The 23750-nt window shown below is 50.4% G+C and overlaps 1 protein-coding gene across 1 annotated transcript in view; it reads left to right on the top strand.

The window, feature by feature from the left end:
* Nucleotides 1–23750, top strand: part of TACC2 (transforming, acidic coiled-coil containing protein 2) — a 169735-nt gene that overhangs the window by 53457 nt on the left and 92528 nt on the right. The window contains exon 2 of the mRNA XM_012642429.1: nucleotides 12782–12907. Within this exon, the coding sequence (XP_012497883.1) occupies nucleotides 12782–12907 (126 nt within the window). The remainder of the gene's footprint in view (nucleotides 1–12781; nucleotides 12908–23750) is intronic.

Raw genomic sequence — 23750 nt, 5'->3', positions numbered from 1 at the left:
GAGCTGCTGCAGTGGAGGTTTCATGTCAGATGTGTGGAGTGTCAGCTCCATCCCTTTCCCTGTCCAGGATGTTGCAGTATTTCTGCCTGGCATTTAGCAAATGTCCCCAGGGCTGCTAATTGAGAGAGAGCAAAGTTCCCAAGACTTATGTTTCCTGCGGTGGGGAGGAGCAGTATAGAGAAGGCTCCAAATTTAGAGACAAAGATCCCGTATTAGAGTCCCTGCCCCAGCCCTTCCCAGCTGTGTGACCTTGAACAAGTCATGAACCGTCTCTGAGTCACTTTCCTTCTCACTGACAGTGGGAGTAGTTATTCCTGCCTCCCTGGGTCACAAAGCTCTGGAGGGCAGTGAAGTTATGTGCCTGAAAATACTTGGTAAACAATCTGGAAAGTGCTATGCAAATGGAAAGTCAGTTGTGTTAATATTTTTTGTCTCATCATAATTAAAGGGATTTATTAGGGGAACCAGATTTCTTAACACCTGCTGTAGCTTATTTGTATTATTATTATTTTTAAATGTAAACCAGGAAACATACTATCAAGTGTAATTCTCTTTTATTTAGAAGCTGCTCCTTGACTCTGCTGTCCACGAGCTGGTTATCTGAGTTTGCTTTTTGTTCATCCTCCCTTGCTTTGTCACCCTCCCTATCTATCTATTTATTTATGAATGAATGAATGACAGGGTCTCACTCTATTGCCTGGGCTAGAGTGCCGTGGCGTCATCATAGCTCACTGCAACCTCAAACTCCTGGGCTCAAGTGATCCTCCTGCCTCGGCCTCCGATGTGGCTGGGATTACAGGCATGCGCCACCACACCTGGTTAATTTTTTCTATTTTTGTAGAGACGGGGTCTCGCTCTTGCTCAGGCTGGTTTCGAACTTCTGGCCTGAAGCAGTCCTCCCGCCTTGGCCTCCCACAGTGCTAGGATTACAGGCATGAGCCACCGCGCCTGGCCTCACCCTCCCTTTTAATTGTTCATTTATCCTTTGCCTGGAAAACAAATAAAAAGAAAAGAATATGGAGCTCATGTCAGTTCTGCTTGTAGAGAGCAGATCTGAGGTGGAATGAATGGAAAGAGAAAGCAGCTGCTCTGTGGGCTCATCTCTCGAGCTACTTACGGTCCCTCTGAGGCCCCTCATTTTGTGGCTGTGTCCATGCTCAGTCCTCTGAGGACCAGAGCTGTCCCAGTGTCTGTCATTTAGAATATAAGGTTCCTGGCCAGCATTCCCATGTTTAAGCTCCTTGAGGGCATGAGGGTTGGTTTCATATCGTGGCTGTTCCCGCAATGGGGGCACATTCCAAGTTGGGAAGAGACGGTAAGAAGCCAGGTCATAATGGTATCAGTAGCATCCTTTCCCTTCTTCCTTTCATTGCCAGGACACCCTTCCCTCCAACCCTTGGGCTTCCTGTGGTTTCCTCCTTTCTCATTCCCTGCTTCACACAGAACAGGAAAAGATCAGATGTTACCTTTCATCTCCAGAACTTCGACTGAGGCTGGTTTGCCCCAGCGAGTCACCATGTCCAGGAGTCTGTATTCTAGAGCTCCCAGGTTGTCTTGTGTCAGCCATGTGCCAGGGGCTCTCTGTTTGAGGGCGGACGATACCATACCTCATTTCTCTCTGCATCCTCAGTGCCTAGTGTTGTGCTTGGCAGAACATATTTTCAGCAGTTTTTTGTTGGATCGGTGAATGAATCGCCTCCTCTCTTGACCTGCGGGATATAAAGCTTTGCTCCTTGTTCAAAGTCTAGACCTCATTGCATTGTAGGGAGAGCGTAAGAAGGTAATTTTGCTGCTTGTGTGGTTTTGGAATTGGGAAATCTGTGACTCTAAGTACTGAGGACTGAATGAGGTTAAAAAATAAAAACAACTAAAATTTGCCTTGTCTTTGTAGAGACACTGCAGGCATTTGTTCAAGCTTCAGCTTGTTGTTTGTGAGCCCAGTTGCTTGTTCTTAGCTTAAAAATGTTTGAGAGGAAGCTGGTTGTGGCCTGAATTAAGTGTCAGCTAGACAACATCTGGTGGCAGTAGCTATTAATATCCTTCTATTATTGCTATTTTCCATGAACACCTACTGTTTCTTGAGGAGTGAGATGGACACTATGCTTGCCATGTTTATTACTATTTTTTTTCTTTTTTGGAGACAGTCTCGCTCTCTCACCCTGGCTAGAGTGCAGTGGCATCATGAAAGCCCACTGCAACCTCAAACTCCTGGACTCAAGTGATCCTTCTGCCTCTGCCTCCTGAGTACAGGCACAGACCACTTCGCCTAGCTAATTTTTCTATTTTTTGTAGAGATGGGGTCTTGCTCTTGCTCAGGCTGATCTCGAACTCCTGAGCTCCAGCAGTCCTCCTGCCTCGACCTCCCAGAGTACATGTTTTTTAAAATTGTGATTAAACAAACCACAGAACATAACATTTAACCATCATAAAACCATTTTTAAGTACAGAGTTCAGTAATGTTACGTATATTCACACTGTTGTGAAACAGATCTTCAGAACTTATTCATCTTATAAATCTGAAACTCTGTACCCGTTAAACAATTCCCTTTTCTGCTTTTCCCCCAGCCCCTGGTATCTACCATTCTACTTTCTGTTTCTATGAATTTTACACATGTTTTTTGCTCCTGTTTCTTTAAACAATCTTTCAAGCAATGCATTTTATCACCATTTTACAAATATGTGGCTCAAAGAGTTTCATGAACTTGCCCAGGGCTGTAACTGGCTAGTAAGTGGCAGAGCTGGGTTTGGGGTCGGATCTGTGCCGGAGGCTGTGTTCTTTGCACTGTACTTGCTCCCCTGCCCGCCTACCACATGGGCTCTCCAAGTTGCTTTCTGTGCCCAGTGTCTTGGGGGCGTCAGTGCACCTGTGGATTTGAGGCACTGGCTTTAGGCACCCTCAGAAGAAAGTGCCCTCCGCTGGGATCGTGACCCCAGAGGTGCTGGCCCATTCAGCAGACTTTGTGTTGCTTTGGTAGGGGACGACTACATCGTCACTCACCAGACCGTGTGGCTTCTCCCAGCACCTGGATGGGTTTATTTTTTCATCTTTTTAGAGCAGTGGCTGCCATCTCCCTGCCTTGTCCTCCTGGAATCATTTCCTCTCCTTCGAACTTGTCATAAAACTCAGTCCTTGGGCGCATTAATGCTGATGGGTGTGGAAACAACAGTAGCCCAATTTTAAGAGCTGATTAAATTGTACATGAGGGGAAGAAGGTTCCCTTCCTTTCCCTCCCCTCCCCTCCCTTCCCCCCAGTTAGGTCTCCTGGGAGCTGGAGCCTGGCCCCAGCTGCGGGGTTGGGCAGAGGCTGCCCACAGCTGCCTCCAAGCCATCTTTTTGCAGCCAGGCTGGGAGGCCTTACCTCTGGAGCCCCAGGGTTTCAGATCAGAAAATCGTTGGGCTAGAAGGGACCCTAGAGACTGAACAGTCCAACCAGGGCTGGGGAACCTGCAGCCTTAAGGCCACATGTGGCCTTCCAGGACCTTAAGTGCAGCCTTTTGACTGAATCCTAACTAATCTTACAGAACAAATCCTTTTATATTTATTAATACATTTTTGTTCGTTTTTCATATTTTTATTTTATTTTTAAAATGAACATATTTAAAATACCAAAGAATAAAATAAGTTTCAACAAAATAACCCTCCCAGATTGGCACAATTAGAACATTAGTAAACTATAAGGGCTGAATTGACGGTTGCTACTCTCGTGATTGAGTTCTAACTTCCCCTGCCTGACCGGCGCCACTATCACAAGGCTGGTTGGCGTGAGTTTATGGGGGTGAGTACGCCAGTCTGTTGTCAGATTTTGAGAGCGGTGCACTGTGTTTCTGTTTGAAGTGGAGTTTGTGAATAGTCCACAGCTCAACACTATTTTTTTAATTCTGTCTGCCGAACAGCCATCATGTCAAAGAAGGCCAAGAGAACACTGAAGGAAGAAAACAGATTTTTTAATGAGATTGGGAATTGCAATATTATCTTGTTTCTGCTAAAGATAAGATGATTTGCTTGCTTTGTGATACTGCAATATCAATATTAAAGAAATTCAATGCCCATCAGCATTATAACACTCACAAGGACCACAAATATTTTAAATTAGGGGGAGAGGGAGGAGCAAAAGGTTGTATTGCAGAAATTAAAAGATGAAAAGCAAAAGCAAAGACAATTCTTTCAAGCAGCAATAAGACCTAGAAATAATGCTACTGAAGCAACTTGTAAAGTAGCGTGTATACTCAGGGGGAAAAAAGGGAAGCCATTCAGTGACGTAGAAACTGTGAAAGAATGCATTGTCAGTGTTGTAGGATGCTTAGACCCTGATAACATTTCAAAGCACAAACAACTGCCTCTTTCAAGGAGAACCATAACTGCTAGGCAGCATGAATTAGTCTTCACCTAGTCCTAACCCTTTTTTGTAGGGAGGGAGACTCCACTTGGCTCTCTGTGTCACTCTCTTTTCATTGCACGTCGTTGAGACAGATGCTGCTCTGAGGCCGTAGGGTCCCGTTGCTGTGAGAGCTGGAACAGCCAGGATGGAGCTCAGCTCAGTGTGGCCTTGGGGAGAGAGACTCTGCACTGTCACGTTGCTCACAGTGAGGAAGGGCCTGCACCGTGCCTGCCACGTACTAGGTGCTCGTAAACATTGGTTCCCTTCACTTGTTGCCACTTGTATTCATTCTTTATCCACGCCCCAGCTGATGTTCGCATAGAGCCTGAGGGGCAGCACACCTGAGGGGGCACACCTGGGCAGGGGAGGCGGGAAGGAGGGGCACGTGTGCTTTGAAACAGCACATTCAGTATTTCATGTTCAGAAAACAGCACATCCTTTTGTGTTTGTCTTACTGATGCTGTCATTTGCGGAGCCCTTTCCATGTGCCAGTCACCTGCTAGGGTGACATTTACATGACGGTCTCAACGAATCCTTTCCACTCCCTTTCCGGGCAGGACTTGCCATCTTTGACAGATAGGGAAACTGAGGCTCTGAGAGACCTGCCCGAAGGCTGCACTGCTCTTTATTGCTGGAGTGGGGTTTGGGCTTGGGCAGTCTGGCCCCAGACTCTGGCCTGTCCTACCTCTTAAGGGAGAGTGGGGGTGGCATTTTATTTCTTCATCTATAAAGGCTTCAGGGCTTCTCAGGAGTGTACAAAAAATGTTTAGGACCTTAAAAAACTTTGATTTCAAAATGTGAAAAACACAGCTTATAATTGAAATGGGCTGATGTGTAATTTCAAGTGGCTACAAAGCATCCTGTTGTATCAAGCTCGTTGGCTCCCAGTGGCTCTACCTCTCCATTCATTCATTGCAGTAAATGTTTGCTGACTCTGGGCTGAGGATTCAGCAGGGAAGGCAGGGGCCCCTCCGCTGTTGGGGGGGCGGGAGGGGTTATAGAGGGAGTCATGATCCCCCTGCCAGCCCTGCCGCCTCTCCTGCCCCAGAGGCCCCCGCTGCCTCCCTGCCTCCTGGGGCTGGGCTGCCAAACTTGGTCAGGGAGCTATGGCATGAACTCTGGTCAGGGAGCTATGGCGCGCCCGCTGGAGGGAAGACCCAGGGCAGACAGCGTGGGTTTCCAAATGAGGACAGGGTCAGTGGCGGGGGCCTGTGTGCTCGGCCTGTGTCTCGTTGCTGTGTCACTTAACTCCATGAGTTAACTTGACTGCCTCCTTCACAGGGTGATGAGGAAGCATAGAAGGCAGCATTTGGCAAAGCTCTAAGAGACCATACACATATAAGTGGCTATGTATTTTTTAAATTCCTTTTTTTTTAAACTGAAGGCTACATCTTTAAATTGCTGGACTTTCTTATCTGCGAGTGGAAAATCTCTCTCTGTTCTCCCTGCCATGGGCTCTAGGATCATTTCGACAAGCCGCTTGTCCCGGAGTCCTGTGGGCGATGTCTTCCTGTTCCCTAGCTCGAGCCTGGCCCGGAGCGTGCTGTGGGACGTCCTGGGCCCTGTGCTCTTGGACGTGGGTCCAGATCCTGACTCTGTTCTTGGTCCTCTCCAAGGGGAGGGGCTCTGTGAGCGAGGGCGGGCGAAACCCTCACACAACGCCTGGAAAATATTAATACCAGTGCTCGACAGTGTTAGCTGCTCTTGTAATTATTGTTACAACCCTAGTACTTTTATCGTAATTGTTTAAATTTGTTACAGTATTTCACATCTATTCAAATTGTATCGCCAGCAATAAAATCAGCATGCTTGAGACCTTGGCGAAGCCCCTCAACGTTCGGGGTCTCAAGTTCCTCCTCTGCTGCTGGGAGAGGTTGACCTGTCTTCTTAGGAATCTTGTTACCCACCCGGCCCCACCCCTGTACCCATCCTGCAGGGACGCCAGGCCACATTTGTCCCACCTCGTCATTTGTCGGATCGGGGAAAAGATGAGCTGTTCTCCAACGTAACCAAAAAGCACAGGCTATGTGCCCCGAGGAGGCGCAGCGGCCACGGAGCTGCGAGCTGGTGCATCCGCCTTCCGGAGCAGAAGCAGAAGCCAAGCTGGGATCTGTCTGCCCCTCACCCCAGGGGACGAGGGCTTTGACTCCGATGCCAAGGGAAGCTCTGAGGAGGTCTCGTGTATATGCTCCGTATGCTGTGGTACCCGTGCTTGGTTTCTAACCTTTGCCTAGCTCAGAACCAGCCACAGCTCGTGAAGATGCGGATCTCAGAAGATTCCGCTTTGCTGACGTATGACGGGCTTTGCTGCTCTTTTCAGAAAAGGAGTGAACCGATGTGAGCTGCACAGGGCTCTGTTCCGGCTGTGTGGGTGAGAGCTACGCCAGTGTTTCCAAGTGCGGCTTCCAGGGAGCCCAGGCCTGAGTTTGGTTGCTGTAAGGTCATTTTAAAAGTTACATATTATTCAGTTTGTATTAGGACAAAGTAAAAGTAGCACATCAAAACCACAGACTTACAGATGTTTTTTTGCTTAGAATGATGTCAATTTATTTAAATGGGACAACTGGCTTCGTTTAAAGATAAGTAAATCTTTAATCTTCATTAATGGTAAATAAAAACACAGAAGGTCTGAGGTTTTATGTGCGAGGCAGGCAGTTAATAACACGGCTTTTGTAACCAATTTGATGTTCAAAACCCAAATCATCTTTGATTGTTGCCCACGTCCCTTCCCTCCATACCCGGTGTGGGTCGCCCTCACAAAGCCTCGAAGTGACTAACTCTGCCCGCCCCCCATCTGCAATGGCCTGAACTGTGTCCAGCATCCCCTGGCACCTGAACTGCTCCAAAGTTCGGGGTCGGCTCCCTCACCTGCGTTTCCTGTCCCCCCTAATTACAATCCACTGGGGCAAGAGCATTATATTTGGAATATTCTGCCACTGGCCCTCTCCTAAATCTCTGCTGCTCCGGGACAACAGGCTCGTGGCCTGAGCTTCTGAGGCCCTTCCCACGTGGGCCCTGGTGCCAGCTACCCAGCTGTGTGTCCTTCCACTGCCCTGATGGTGCTAAGGGGACACGTCACAGTCTGTCCTCCAGCTCCAAGTGGAGCTCTGTGGGTGCTGGGGAGTGGCTCTCTGCCTGCGTGCCTTGGCTCTAGAAGTTTTTGTTCGTTTGTTGCTGAATATAATTTCCAATTTATAGGAAAGTTGCAAGAATAGTACAGAAACTCCCAGATTCCCCAATTGTTGACATTTCACCACATGTGCTCTGTCATTCGTCCTCTCTCTGTATACATATGAAATATAAATGTATATGTATACATATATCTGTTATCTCACTCTTTTTTTGAATCATTTAAGAGCAAGTTGCAGACATGAAGCTGCCACCCTCCTAGAAAACAAAACTCTCCCCCACACTCCAGTTGTGTGTTTTCCCCACAAGGACACTGTCCAGCACAGTGCCAGTGCAGCCACTGATTGGGAGGTCACCGTCCAGTGCTCAGAACCCACTCCAGTTCACAACTCTGTCCCTTTCTCCCTCTGACCCTGTGCCACGCTGTGGCTCGTGCCTGCAGACCCTCCATCCGTCAGGATAGTTCTGCCGTCTGTTCCCGTCTTTCATGACCTTTAAGAGTGCGGATCTTCCATGCTAGAAGCAGTCCCTCAACCTGTGTTCATGTGGCTTCCTCATGACCAGACTCTGGCCACCTGTTTTGAGCCAGGCTTCCACAGAAGTGGTGCTGTGGCACCCGAGGAACACGGGGTCAGGACCGTCCCGCCATCAGGGATGTTCAACACCTGGCCCAGTCAGTGCCCGCCAGGTTTCTCCACATTAAGTCATCATGTTCTCCTTTGTAATCGGTAGCGTTTGGTAGGATGCTGGTCACTTCCATGCCACTGCTGCCCCTTCCCTCCTCTCTGCCCCAGCCCACCTCCTCCGTGGGAAGGGAAGGGGAACCTAGTGGCTTTCCAGCCAAATCATCTGGGAGAGAGGGAGGGGGAAGCCTTTTTTAATCTGGAAAGCGTTTTGCACACGTTGGCCTATTGAAGCACTTTGCTTGCTTCAGCTATTCCCCTTGTGGGACCTTCCCCATTGCCCCAGTCTGAAAAAATCCTGTGTTTCTATGACAGTTTGTTCTTCTGTTGTTACTTGCTGTGGTCTGAATGCTTGTGTCCCACCCAAAATTCATATGTTGAAACCCTAACCGGCAAGGCTATGGTATTGGAGGTGGGGCCTTTGGGAGGTGATTAGGCCACGGGGCGGAGACCTTGTGAATGGGATTAGTGCCCTATAAAGGAGGCCCCAGAGAGCTGCCTTGGCTCTTCTGCTACTGGAGAATGCAGTGAGGAGGAGCTGTAAACCGGGAAGGGGTCCTCCCTGCGCGCTGAGTTGCCGCACTGAGTTCCCGGAGCCCTGATCTTGGACTTGCCAGCCTCCAGAACTGTGAGCCACGTTTCTGTTGTTTATAAGCCGCCCAGCCTATAGGATTTGGTTGTAGCTACCTGATCGGACAAAGACACCGGCCTTCACAGTTCTTGCTTTAGACTTCCCACTTGTCCCGCTCTCGATCAGCCCGTCAGCCCCGCGGTGTGTGATGCCCGTGTAACGCATCCCGGGGCCCGCTGTGGGCTCTGCCTGTGGCCGGGGTCAAGTGTAGAATCCAAGGTATTGGCTTTTTCGACTGGAACAGGAATGTCTTCCTCTTCCTCTCTGGGCAAAGCCCGTTCTGTCCCAGTCTCTGAAGTGGGTGACTCATGGCCCTTTGGCGAAGCACTTGTTGATAGTCCAAGTTCCCTCCCTCACATTCCAGTGGCAAATCAACCCTTTGCTGGCCTGACTAAATTTATAGTGGGCTGGCTCCAGCAGCTGGTGGCAACAGCTGGTGGTTAAAATCTGAAAAATATTTCAGCCACTGTAGTCCCAGAACCACCACCGGCAGAATTTAGAAACCACTTGTAGCCTCTTACAGTTGGTCTGAGAAGAGCTGTTGTATAAGAATCCCTCCGTTTCCCCAGAAGTCAGCCTCTTCTCCTCCTTAGCCATCTGGAAAATAACCAGGTTACTAGGAAGTAAGAAAGGCCGTGGAGTTGATGATACAATGTGAATTCGACAACTTTTTATTCATATGTACATACACATTACAACCTAATGCATATATATAGGCACATACATGTATCATTTTAAAATTATAAGTGTTTGGCATGGGAGGTTTATAGACCTTTTATTCATAGCTTATTAACTCTCGATGTACACACTATTCTAACACCCTCAGCCATGCTTCTTCGTCTGTAGTCTATTAGAAGCAGAAAACTGGGAGGCATAACATAGCAAGGAGAGGTGGGTGAGTTGGTGAGCAGAAGTGACAGCTGACAGCCTGAGCGGGAGGGACAGGCTGAGTCAGAGTCCTCCGGGATCGTGTAGTGCACTGCCTTCACTTTTCCAGATGGAAAAGCTAAAGCTCTGAGAAGTCCCCTGGCTGAGATCCCACAGTGGGGCCTGGACTAGGATCCAGCCCCCTTGACTTCATATATGAATGTTGTTTTGGTGCCTTGGTGCACTTCCTCGCTTACATCATAGTTGCTTAGGTTGATTGAGTGTCACTGAGAAAGTGTTTAAAATTATATTCAAGGTCCTCTGTGTAAAAAAATCAGGGAGGGAAAAGTAATTCCATCCAAAGAGTTAAGCTAAAAATGCCGTCACGCAGAATACGTAGGCAGATATCCATTATACAAAATACTCTGTTGGGACTTCATTTTCCCCAGTGATGCCTAAGGAGTGAGGTGTGGCCGTGTTCCCGCCTTGGAATGAGGCTGACCAGTCTAGGTCCTCACAGTGGACAACGTGAGTCCAGCGGTGGGGGAAAGACGGCATTGTTCTAGCTGTCTCCGTCTCTTAGAACTTCCACTGACTTCTGAACTGAAGTTGTCCCCTGGCACTTAAAATATTCCTTAAATATGTTTTCTTGTTTATTTTGCTTATGAAAGCAGTACATGTTCAGCACGGAACTGGAAAACAGAGATAAATTGCACAAAGAAGAAAAAAACACTCCAAATTTCACTACTGAAAGGGAATTACCGTCAACACCTGGACACATGCTCTTCCACATTGCTTGCGTGTTCTTCCAGACTGTCGCTTGCTTTCTGTGCGTGTGTGTATTTATATATGTGTACACTGTATATACACACATGTACATGTATATTGGTACACACACACACATAAAATCTGGGTCTTGCTGCCCATAGTTTTTTTTAAACCTATTTTCAGTTAATAATGGACATGTTTACATCTAGATACATGACGATCTACCTTATTTCTTAAATAGCTGCAAATGAGTCTGTTCTCTGGCTGTGCCTTAATTTGGTGAACCGTCCCCTGCTGGTGGACGTTTTGGTCGTTTCCAGATTTTGTTGCTATCGCGATCACAGCGTCTTTGCCCGCACCCGTCATCATTTCCTTATAATAAATTCTTGGAAGTACAATGGAAACAAAGTCTTTTATGGCTTTCAATGTGTGTTGCCAAGCTCCTGGGCTCTGCTTTTCCTCTCAGGTTTTATGACTTTGGAAAGTCGTTATGGCCTGTAGTTTCGGCTTTTACAAATCGTAGCAGACAACAGAGACACACAGGCCCTGCCATCCTCCCTCCTCCAAGCTGGCACCTTCCTTCTCCCTGCGCCGATTTCTCCGACTCCCTGGGCTTGGTCACAGGGCGCCAGGATCTCGTCCTGGGGCTATCAGAGTGCTCAGTGGGAATGAGCAGGGAGCAGGGGCACACGCGTGTCTAGGCCCGTCCTATTGAGAGTGTAGTTTTGAGACGTTCACCCTGAGCCTTTCCACTCTCAACACCAAGGGCAGGTCTTTGTGGCTGAACACTCAGCAGAAGCTTTGGGTGGTTCTCTGGCTTAGGATCCAGTCCCAGTTCCTCGACCCGGCCTTGTGGTCTGGTACCCGCTTCTTTATACTCCAGTTACAGTGACCTTTTGTGGTTCCCCAGAACACCAAACTGCTTTCTGAGTCAGGGCTACCCATCATGTGGCTCCCTGCACCGGTGGCTGGGGGCCACTCTTCCTTTCTCTTACTCTTCAACCTTTGGGACACAGCCATGTGTGGTGATTCGGAGCATGGCTCCTGGAGTCGGGCTTGGGTTTGTGTCCTGGTTCTGCCACTTCCCTGCTGTGCAACCGTAGACAAGTTACTCAGCCTCTCTGCGCCTTAGTTGCCACATCTGTAAAATGAGGATAATAGTACCCGCTTCACAGTGTTGTTATAAGGATCGAATGCGGTGTTGTCTGGCAGCACTTAGAGGAGATCCTGATCCTGTGCAGAGTGAGCTTCAGCAAACGTTTGCTGCCCCTGAGCCGGCCAGCTGGCCTCAGCACTCTCAACACGCCACAAGGACGTTTTCCCTGACCCCCACTCTGGGCCAGGAACTCTTGGTTTGTTTTCTCAGAGCCATCTGTACATTCCTTCTCAGCAATTACTACAGTTGTCACTAAATAAGCATTTTTAAAAATGTCTGAGACTGTCAGAGGTCCCGGGAGGGCGGGTCCACGCCTCTTGTTCACAGCAGAGGGGCGGTTTTCAGTAAGCATGGCTCCAGGAGTGCAAAGAATGTTCCTGTTACTTGTGGCTTCGGGGCAGAGTTCATCGGAAAGAAAGTCCCTCCTGGACCTCCCCGATGACATCACAGGACGTAACTGATCCCAAGAGGGGTTCCCCCCCAGAGTTACTGACGGGTGGCCAAGGACGGTCTCACTGAGCTTCCAGCGCCAGCCTCTCTTGGAGGTTGTCTAGTGCAGACCTTTTTGATCCATGAGGGACCAGTGCAGTTTTTTATTTTCTAACTCATTGTAGATCAAAACTTTTGAAAATATAATTAAATGATTTACCGGAAAAATGAAACAAAACTCAAGGCCACGGTTTCTTACCCTCTGCACTATTGGCGTTTTGAGCCAGATAATCCTTTGTTGTGGGGGCTGTCCTGTGCATTGTGGGATGTTTAGCAGCATCCTTGGCTTCGACCCACTAGATGCTGGTAGCACCCCTCTGCCCCCGAAGTTGTGACAACCGAAAATTTCTCTAGACATTCGTAGTGTCCCCTAGGGGGCAAACATCACCGCTGGTTGAGCACCACTGACCAAAATGTCAGGACTTTTTATTACTAGGTTTAACAGATACAAAATTACCCTATCAAATTGCTGTAAAGGTTTCTAAACACGTGCTCTGGGTTTCTGTTCATCATGTCATGGACCAGCGACTGTGGACCATGCTGTGAGCACCAGGCTCATCCTTCACAGAAAGGGAAACTGAGGCCCTGCCCAGGGTCCAGATAAAATGTGCTGTTTGGACACATTTAAACCTTGTAGGAATATCTCTGAACATTGGCATTTTTCCTCTTCTCTCCCCAGGTCACCTGTAGCAGATGATGTCATCCAGCCAGCTGCCCCCACAGACTTGGAAAGCCTACCTTTAGCTGCATCTTCCTACCATGGTGGTGGTGTCGGCCAGGTCTCTACGGATCTGACAGCCCAAAGGTACAGTGGGGGCTGGGCCTGGGGCTGGCGGTGGGACCCCAGGGCCCAGTCTCTGAGGGTCTCCCTCCCCACCCTCCCATCTTCTCACCTGCACTTCCAACCCTTCATTCCCTACCTGTCCTGAACAGGTATGTGCCAGGGCTGGGGCTCTTCTGTAACCTTAGGAACAATCTGAGGAGATACCAGGGAGCCCCTCCCCAGTGGCCATTATAGGGACTTGTTCCTGTGCAGCCTTCAGGGGTCTCTGTTAGAGTAGAAGTCCTCCAGGAGGGAGAATATGCTGTTTATATTTCAGGGCATGGTTTAGTTAGCCGTCGTCTGGTCTCCTGGGACGTGAGCTGGGTTAGCTGCTTGTTTTCTCTCGTCTTTTCGTGGCTGTCAGAGAACAGAGGTGTCAGCGGCATATGGGGCACAGGGGCCTGGGGGTGTGGCCCTGCCCTTCCGCCACATCACCTCCCTCCAGTCTTCCTTCCCCTCGCCATCCACACCTCAGCAACCCCACGCTGATTGCAGTTCTCTGTCTACACTGTGCTCGGCCTGGACTCAGCCTCCACTTCTCGCTCTGTCTGCAAACTCTGTGCTTAAACCGGACTTGCTCAGAATCCACCTCAGGAGTCAGCTCGGATGCCTGCGTGTGTGTGTGTGGGCACACCTGTGCGCACGTATGTCTACATGTGTCTGTCTACATACGCACACACATGTAGGTCTGCATATCCGTTCTCTCTATATATCCACACACTCCCAGACATACATTTTGGGTTATAGTTATATCAGTGAAACATCTGCTTTTTGCCTGATGTGTGGCTCTGGGGAAACCACAGTGAATAGGACGGACACGGTCCCTTCCCTTCACTCCTAGAGCTGGTGGCACAGTGTCCCCTCCCCTGGAGGCCTTCTCGCCAAGCCGAGAGGAGCCTCCCTCTGATCTCTTGCAGCCACCTGTGCCCTGTGTCCCTGCCCTTCATGGATACCCGTGAATGGCCCGTGTCTAATTCTGTCTCCTCTGCTAGACTGGGAGCTCCTGGAGGGTAGGAACTGGTCACGTGCAACCTCGAACTGCAGCACCCGGCCTGGCACAGGGTGGGCCGTAGGGGAATGTTGGGGACTTGAACGGGTTGGTGGGGAGGGCAGGGAGGGCCTCCTATCATTGCAGACAAGGGACTGTGTGTGCTGGCCCCCCCTCGCTGCCTCCCTCAGGGTGCAGGCAGGTGGCCTCTTTGTTAGCTGGGAAGAGCTTTGCCTGGTGCAGGAGGAGTAAGAGGGTGGACGACAGGGCAGGAAGCTGCAGCCCAGAGCAGATGTTCTGAGGCAGCTGTACATCCATGTGGAATTCTGGGTGTTTCTCTTACATGTGGGCGTCTGCCGCAGTTCTTACTTACGTACGCGTTAACTTTTTAAAGGAGACACCCTAGCTGGGAACTAAGGCCCCCAGCACTCAAAGAGTGTCCAGAAGGTTCCAGTGAGAAGTCAGCCACCCCCTACCTCTCTCCCCACCCCACAGTGCGCCTGTTAGACTCCCGGACCCCCACTGTTGGGAAGGCCGGGGACTTCTGGCAGAAGCGGAAGCCGGTGGGGCACACCCTCCCTTTTCTCTCCCACCGACACCCCCACTTTTCAGTCGGGGGCACAGTGGGCCACGGGGAAGCTCTGAGCAGAGGATGAGGTCGTACCTGGCTGGACGGTTCTTGGGAGAACTGCACTCCAGCTGGGTCTGTCGGTACTTCTGAAGTCCCCTCCCAGTAGACTGTGTGTTTTAAACGACTTGTCCCAGGCCCCACAGTAGGTGACTCTGCTCTCAGGGCTCCTTTTACCGGGAAGTTCCCAGCACTCCAGGTGCCACGCGGAGCGTGTTCCCTTGAGTGTCTCGGTAAATCCTCACGGCAGCCGGAGAAGGTGGGAGCTGCTGTCATGCTGGTGTTTTACCGGTGAGCAGACTGGGGCTCAGAGACGTTAACACGCTGAGGACGCGTAACGAGCGAGAGCAGAGCCGGGGTCGCGGCAGCTCTGGCTCGGCTGGCTGCCTGCGTTCTGGACCCTCTGCTGGCAGAGCGTCGGGAGAGCCAGGCCGCCTGGTCACGCCACGCTCTGCGGCCTTCCTGCATCCCTGGCCTCTCTCACGCCTAAGGAAGGCAAACGCCTTGAGTAATGAGTTTGCGTCACGTCCACCCTGACCAAGAATGATCACAGAGTGCAGGAAGGACCTGTGGCCAAGCAGAGATGTTGGCCAGCTTCTTGGCGTTCTGTCCCCGTGGAAAGACCCAGGTGGAACCCTGGGCTCCTGCGGATGTGATTAAAGTGAAGCATGGCCAGAAACCGGGGGGATGCCAAGGAGTGAGCGACTTTGGTGCCTTGCCAGCGTTATTGAGCATTTACCCAGAGGTGCATCGTCTCGCGGTTCTTCCTGGATGGGTGGGAATGAGGCAGCCGCGATGGAGTAGGGACTGTATACGTTAGTCACCAAACGCCTTGCACGAAATACGGCCGGTCCCCTTTATTCTCAGATTCCGTGTTTGTGAATTTGCCTCCTTGCTACAATTTATTTATCACCCCAGAATCAATGCCCGTGGCTCTTTCTCAGTCATTTTCAGACACGCAGAGAGAGTGGTGAGAAACCTGAGCCGCCCGATGCGCGTGTTCTCAGCTGAGGTCGAGTAAGACGGCGCCCTCGCCCTGCCTTCACGCTGCAGCCCTCACCGCACCCCGGTGTCCTTCCGTGGCATATTTAGTGCCACATTTTCATATTTTTGTGCTTTTTCTTGGTGATTTTGCTGTTCAAATGACCTCCCAGCACAGTGCTGAAGTGTCCTGAGCACACCGAGGCTGCGATGGGCCTCGCGGAGAAGACGTGTGTGTTGGAGAAGCTCCGTGCTGGCCCGAGGTCCGGTGCTGTGGGCCGTGAGTTCAATGTTAACGAATCAACGTTGTGTATTAAATAAGATGTCTTCAAGCAGGAACGCACATAGAACACGGTTCTGTTTGGGTTGATTGTCTGATGAAAATGCATCCGGAGGCTTCCAGGAGCCTAACCTGGCATTTCCTCTGGGAGCAGTGGTTCCGTGTTGGCTAATTCAGTGTTCGTGGTGACGTTATAGAACATTTCTGTGAATAGCAGGAATCAGCCGTACTTAACCGTGCCGGTCTGTTGGGGTAACTGAGAAGGGCAGTCTGGGTGTGCAGTGGGGGTTGTTCTAGCCTCAGCAGTGCCCTGCTGCCTCCCCAGCCGCTGGAGGATCCCTCTGCACTCCCTGTGTCCAGTAAGGACAGAGGCAGAGGGTGGCATGGGGACCGGGAGGGCAAGAAAGCTGTTGGGGATCGCGCTATAACAGTCCTCGTGGGAGGTTTGCCTCCTTGGGGAAGCAGGGCTGGTAGTTTAAATTTAAAAATTAGATTTAAATAAAAAACTTTTAATTTTTTTTTCAATTACCATTTAAAAGAATTGGGGCTGGAGTGTTTGCTTTAGGCCACCTGAGAGGAAAACTCCTAGCAGGCCTCTCTCCTTTCTTCCCTGCGCAGCTGATTCTTTGCTCCTCGGATTTCAAGAGTTCCTCTTTCTGAATGGCCAACAAAGGGAGCGGGCGCCTCCTCTGTCTCCGAGGTATTTCTTAAATAAAATGAAAGGGATTCTGACCCCTTCTCTGTTGTCGAAGCCACTGGACATCAAAACTTGCTCCCTTCTCCGGGAAGAGCCTGGGAAGCTGCTTGGGGCAGTTGCGCTTCTGTTTTTTGCTTTCAGCATCCGTGGATGACACAGAAAGCTGGGCCCAGATCTAGAACATTCAACAAAGGACTAGATTGCCTGTGGCCATCTGTTCAGTATTTCTCTTTTTTTTCAAAAGGCATAATGGATTTTCAAGTGAAACCTTCCAGCTGTACCACCATTTATTAAATAGCGGAATGGAGTACTCTGGTTACATCCAGAAACCTCTGTGCTTTCAAGAATCCATGCAGAGGGGTCTCTTGAGACCCTGAGGACGCCCATCGACACAGCTGGAAAACGCCTCACCTGACTCTTGTCCCTGGATCAGACTTTGTGTGCTGCAAAATAACCTGTGGACAGCCCAGGTTGCTGCCCCACCCAGCGCCTCTGATTCAGGGGACTTTGCGTTTCCAACACGTTCCCAGGGGATGTGCATGCTGCTGCTGGTTTGGGGTCCACGCTTGGAGGACCCCTGGGCCAAGGCAATGTTGTCCAGATGCCGTTCTCCTCGCCTAGTAACAGTTGTCAACAGCTAATCACGGCTCCTCAGGAATGGAGACACCTGACCCAGCAGCTGATGGCTAAAGTTTCTGATCTCCGACAAAAGAGCCCAGGGTGGGTGGGGCGGGTTGGGGTGTGAGGCTCCTGCCCAGTGTCATCGCTGTTCTTGAGAGTTTCCAAATTCAGAAGCTGAGTTTAAAATTTTCAAAAGTCGAAAGCTCAGGGAATCCATATTGACTTAACAGCTTGTTTTTCATCTTGCTCCCAAATCACGTGGGTTTAATTGGGTTTTATCTGTTTGCACAACTAGACTTTTTTGTGTTGCCACTATGGGTACGCACACGTGCGTTCACCTACCTCTCAAAGGTTAGTCGAACCCTTATCCGAGCAAGCACCTAATTAAAAACTGAATGGTAAAGTAGAGGAATTATTATTTTCTTAATTTTGAATAGAAATCACCCAAAAGTCTTCCCTGAATAACAGAATTCCTTTGTACCATTTAAAAGGTACTTTGATGTCCATGAATCAAATTTAGGAAAGCAGTACCCAGTGAGCTGAGTAAATTGGGGTGCGCCTGTACATTTCCCCAGAGCCTTCGAGTTTCCTGTGTCCAGCTGGCTACTGTTGGGTTGAACCACCTGAATTCCACGTTGGCAATTGTCAAAATGACAAGTTCATATAGTTCACACCAACACGTGATCTGCTCTTGCTTTGCCTTTTCCTGGTTCTTGAGCGGCTTTATCTGTGCTGGTAGGTTTTGACTTTCTGGGTTTTTTGGTGTTTTTTTCCAAAATATTACAGGTGTACAAATGTTTTAGTTACATAAATTGCTTCTGTACCATTTGAGTCAAAGTTATAAGCGTGCCCATCACCCAGATAGTGTGCACTGTACCTGTTAGGTGTGAATTTACTCATCCTCTCTCCGCCACCTGCTTGATTGCTGATGAATGCTATTTCCATGTGTGCGCGTAAGTGTTGATCGAGATTTTGACTTTCTGAATCCATAGTTTAATCTTGGATATTTGAGATCAGTTTCCTTTTGTCCCTGTGTCCCCACCCCTGTAGCCTCTGTCACCAGGGCCCGTCCGAGGTGTTCAGTGCACATAAGGAAATCTTGCCCCTGGTGACGACGGTGGGAATTCATGACTGGGGTGATCCAGGCCAGATCAAAACCACTCCTGTGGTTCGGGATGGTGTTTATTACTGGTTATTATTTTCCTTCCTGCTCAAGTTTTGTGTGCCCAAGCTAAAAATAATCTCCCTCCTCTGAGCACAGACTCCGTCTGTGAAGGGAGAGGGGACAGGAGTGTGCCGGGAAGAACCGACCGGCCAGTTCAGGGTTAACTGCGCGGAGCGGCGCCTGCTGGAAGCCTGCAGGTCAGCTGGTGCGGGCTGTTCGCACTCTCACGTGGGCCGGCTGGTGTTCACATGTTCACGTGCATCTCACTGGCAACTAGAAACGTCTGGATGTGCCTGCCTGGAGGTTTCCAGCCAATTTACAAGCGTGTCTCAGCGCCCTCTGATTTGGCTCTGGGGTGTTTCAGTGGCGGCCCCTCACGGTGCCTGCCGTCTCGCCCATCGCTGCGCCCGTTCCGTCAAGCCCCGGGCCTCGCTCGGACTCGCGTCCAATGTTTGTATCGACCAAGCCTAGCCTCCCAAACCAGCCGTTCCAACACTTTCCCTTCTGCAGCTTGCATCCCACTCTCAGCCTGAGCTGCGGGTTTGGCCTTCCTGCTTGCCCCATGACGTGATCGCACGCACTTGGGGATTCTAGAAGAAAAAAATCCGGAGGCCTGTGAGGCAGCGCCGTCGTGCTAAATGCCTTCCAGATGGTGATATGAAATGGGAGATAAGATGCTGCCGCCCATCTGGCCTGACAGGACGTGATGTGTTCAGCTTGCACCTCGGGGGCCGTTATCGCCCTCCCCTGACAGCCTGGGCCACTCTGGTGTTTGTCCTTGGACGGGGGCTTAACTTGGCAACTCCAGCTGATCTCTGACATGAAATTTGCTATCAGTTCAGTGAGAGATCTGCCCAGAAGGACTCAAAGCCCTAGCAGGGAATCAAAGGACAACGGATGCTAAAGGCGGCTCACCACAGCCGGCCTTACTATAGGGCCTCAGACTGAATGCAGGCACCAGAGCAGCATTCTCCGCCGTGTGTGGTTGGAGACTGCAACCGAGTGCTTAGTGGGACCAGTTGTTTGTGAGGACCTTGGCAAGGTACTAAATCAGGGATGGCAAACTCATCCATTAGTAGTGGTTCCCTAGGGATCTGTGTTAAGAAAGATTCTGAGGTCTTGTTCAACTGGGCTTAACAGGAAAGAAAACTTTGATCAGTAAGTGATGTCTGTCTGCTAAAAGTGTGGTAGTTTATGTGCTTTCTGCTTGTCAACTCTGTCCAAGGGAGCGGGGAGGACAGGGGGAAACAGGTTTAATTTAAATCAACCTTGCCTTTGCCTTCCAAAAATGTAAACACTCAGCTTCTTTGTTATTCTAATAAGGTTTATAAAATGTTGATTAAGGCCTTAAGCACACCCTAGCCCCAGCTCCAGGACTATTTTCTCCCATCGGAGTACTAACTAGGCCTGACGCCACTTAGGTTCTGAGATAAGACAAGATCAGGTGCGTTCAGGGTAGTATAGCTGTAGAAAACCTAGGCCCATCTTCCGAGGGAGACAGGGAGATTCTAGGCAGAGGTGGAATGAGAAGGCAGAATTCAGGGACTCCACCTTAGGGCTCTGCCCTCTCCGGGCCTGATTTGGCAGCTGTTGGGGAGGCTTCGCCAAGGGCTGGGATTGTAAAGGGCCCGACTCTTGAAGACCAGTCACTAAAAGGCTTGAATGGAAGACAGGAGCCGACCAGGGTCGTTGATGAGAAGCTGAACTGCCAACTGCTACCTGCTTTCTGTCTCTGCTGGAGCAACATTGCTCTCTGGCAGCTCCAGGGGAGCTAGAGGGACCCTGTCGAAGCTCTTCCTTGAGGGCAGTCACCCAGTGCATCACATTCAGAGGGGTCCTGCGCCTGGTTCAGTTCCCTGCTGTTGCTATCTTGTGATTCCTGATAGTTTTGGAACACGGAGCCCTGTGTTTTCACTTTGCTTTCATTTGTATTTCTTTTTGCCTGCACATTCTGTTGCTGGTCCTGCCGCAAACTCTAGGATTTCAAGAAGATAGAACAGTTGTCCCACTATCAGTGGCCTGCAAGGTTGGTGGGCCAGAGGCCGAGTGCCGTGGGTTGAGCACTTGCTATGTGCCAGGTCCTGCACTGGGGCCAGAGAGCCCACGATGGCTGAGACTCCTGCCTGCTCTCAGGAGCCCACCATGGACTAGTAGGGGAGAAGGACACGTTAGCAGAAGACAGTGGGATGCCCCGAGGTTGGGGGCCCAAGCTAGCCTGGTGGTGCAGAGAGGGCTTCCTTGTTTAGGTGGCACGTAGGTGTGAGCCACCAGGATGATTCTGGGTGGCTAGGAGGGGATCTGAGAGCAGGGGCCTTCCAGGTGGAGGGCTGGCTCGAGCAAAGGCGCTGCTCATGGGAGGAACTTGTGGAAAGTCAGGGAGGGTTTTAGGCTAGGTAAGGACCTGATCAGAACTTGAGTGGGTCGTTCTGCTGGCTGTGGGGGCGTGGATCTGAGGGGACAAAACGGGAGGCAGGTACGGCAGGATAACTGGGAGTCCTGCTCAGAGAGGTTGAGAGCCTGGAGAGAGGACAGATCGGAAGGAGGAGGTGACTCAGCAGGAGGGGTGCTGAGGGGCTTGGCAGGGAGAGGGGTGGGAGAAGCAGAAGAGTCCTGACAATCTCAGCGTCCTTCCAGTGCCAGGCCTGGCTGGCTGGTGGTGCCACTCCCAGGCTGGGGAGATTGGGGGGGGAGGAGGGTCAGGGGCAAGAGGAGGAGTTCTGCTGGGACCAGGAGGTGTCTATGGGTCTCAGCACTTGGGTGGTGAGTCACTGAGCGTTTCCCTGTTGGGGCCAGACCTCTGAGGCCACTGGAGTTGGGCCAGCAGGCTGTGGGGGGAGGGGAGACGCCTTTCTTCAATGAGCTGTTGAGTCATTTGTTTGGTGCCTTTGGCTTAATGGGACTGGGCAGGGCAGGAAGGGTGTGGCCTAGTAGTCGGTCAACTGAGGGAAGAGAGGACGGAGCTTCGAGGTGGCCCCTGAGGACAGCCCAGGGGGCTTGGGGGTGAGCCTTGATTGTGCTGCCCCAGGATGTCCCTAGGGATGCCTAGCCTTGGGGCGTCCCCAGGCTGCCAGCCAGTTGCCCTGATTGTCATGGGGCCATGAGGTAGGGCTGCATCTCCCCAACCCTCTGCCAGTGTTAGTGAGGACAGAGATCCTTCCTTGCAGTTTGATAAAGGAAAGGGCACCCTTAAAGTAACAGAACCACAAAAAACATCACATTATTTGCATTAAATTAAATAAAATCTGGGTGGGCTGTGAGTGGAGGGAGGAGCCAGCCAGTGTAGTTTCTTGAGAGCACTAAAGTTAGACCAGTAGTTTGAGTTTGTAAGTGGTGTTCACTGATGATGAATAAACGTGGGCCTCCCAAGTGCGACAGTGGCTCTCCTAAGGGGCTTAAACAGCCCCTGGTAGTTTGCAGTATTCATTTTGAGTCACTCTTTTACAGCATAATTTTAGCCACCGTCCAAGATACTGCAGCTCGACACTGGAGGTGTTTCCACTTTGCGTTTTTGCTGGGTCTCATCCAAGCACTTGTCACTTTTGTTCACTGCAGATTGGCTTGCCAGGGTCATCACCCTCTGGGCTCTCTTTTTCTCCCTGTTTCCCTGGGGTCCGGCTCTGGCTCCGCTCCAGCGCTCAGTCACAGCCGGGTGGAGCACTCGTGGGCTCTCCCGTGGTCTGTTGTGGAGTGCCTGCTGCGGGGGCCTGGCTGGATATTGGGGTACTTGTTAGGTCCGGAGCCGAGAGGGAGACGCACGAAGTCTCAGGTTTAGTAAAGTGCTGTTTATTTTGAGTATTTGGGTGTAGATGGGTGGAGGCCGAAAAAAGTGTCCACTGCAGGAAGGGGAGAGTGGTGGGTGGGTTTTATAGAGGGTTTTTTCGAGGGGAGTAAGTAACTGGGCAAGAACAGCTGCTTGTAATAAATTTTTTTCTAAACAACCGGCTCCTAGGACCCCTGCCTCAGTCACATCCTTCCTGCACTTCCTTATTAGGAGAGATGGGCAGGATAAACTTCTCCTTATCAGGGGGAAAAAGAATGTAAGCTCCCTTTTTGTATTCCGATCCTTCATCTCCCCAGGGGTCTGGCAGAGTCTACTTGTCTAATAGCGCTGGGTGAACCTGGCAGGTATGACCCTGTTGTGGAATTCTCAGCTCAGCCTCCCTAGGGGTTAAGACAGACATGCGACTGTCAGTGGAAAAGAACCCGAACTCTATGTAAGAATTTAAAGAGGGTTATTCTGAGCTGAATACGTGCGACCACGGCCTGGAGAGCCACGCCCGAGAAGCCTTGAGCTAGTAGACTCTCTGTGTCTGGGTTAGTTGGTTTTGTGCATTTCACGGAGACAGGGGTTACAGGTAACATCATGAATCAGTATGTGGAAGGCATACACTGGTTTGGCCTGAACAGGCAGGACGTATCTGAGTGGGGCATGTGAGTGGGAAAGAAGCCAAACTCTGTAAAATAATTTTAAGAGGTTTATTCTGAGCCAAATTTGAGGACCATGACCCGGAGCCACGCCCAAGAAGCCTTGAGCACGTGGACTCGCTGTGGCTGGGTTACAGTTTGACTTTATACACTTCAGGGAGACCGGGGTTACAGATAACGTCATAAATCAATACACGGAAGGCATACATTGGTTTGGCCCGAAAGGGTGGGCCATCTGGAAGTTGGCGGTCCTTACATGTTATCGGTGGGTTTAAAGATTCTTTGACTTGTAACTGGTTAAAGACATGAAGCTTTGTGTAAAGGCCTGGAATGTTTCAACATAAGGAGCTTTTTATCAGAGATAAGCCACCAGACATGTATTTGTTGTGTAAAGTGAGGACCTGCAGGTGTGTCTTGCATACCCTTAGTCCTGTTAATGAGTTGCAAAGAGTGTCTCCAAGAAGGGAGGGGGGTATGATGAGGCATGGCTGACCTCCCTCCTCATGGCAGACAATTTAGTTTTAGGGTAGCCCCTTGGCCAGGAGGGGCTCCATTCAGTCAGCCGGTGGTGGGGAGCCTTAAGATTTTATTTTATTTCACAGGCATTACAGGTTATAGGTGCGTTTAACTTACATAGGTGTGTTGACTTATAATTGGTGTCAGGTCCGGCCTCTTGGCGGACTGTTGTTCTGGTTCTTTGGCTCCTTGCTTGGAAGACTCACAAGCAGGGCCAGTGTGACAGAGTGACCACAGACAGGAAGCAATTCCAGCTTTTATTGCAGAAAAGAAGGAAGCTATAGGAAGCGAGAGTTCTTCGTTCCAGAGAGGAACCAGTCTGTCTCCAGGAGTGGAGAGAGCTGTTGAGGACTCCCAGGTGGTTTCCTTTCAGTGCCCTGATTCGAGGGAGGGTTTACGGGAGGGGAGGGATGTTACCAGATGATTTGCATGCATGATTGACAGGTGTTCTTACAACAAAGCTGCAGCTCCACAGTGGCCTGAAAACCTCAAGTTCCTGCGCTTTGCATTTGTTGGCTGCGTTT

This window comes from Propithecus coquereli, unplaced genomic scaffold, assembly GCF_000956105.1.
Source record: "Propithecus coquereli isolate 6110/MARCELLA unplaced genomic scaffold, Pcoq_1.0 Scaffold179, whole genome shotgun sequence".
Lineage (NCBI taxonomy): Eukaryota > Metazoa > Chordata > Mammalia > Primates > Indriidae > Propithecus > Propithecus coquereli.
This window is presented reverse-complemented; position numbering and strand designations above follow the sequence as displayed.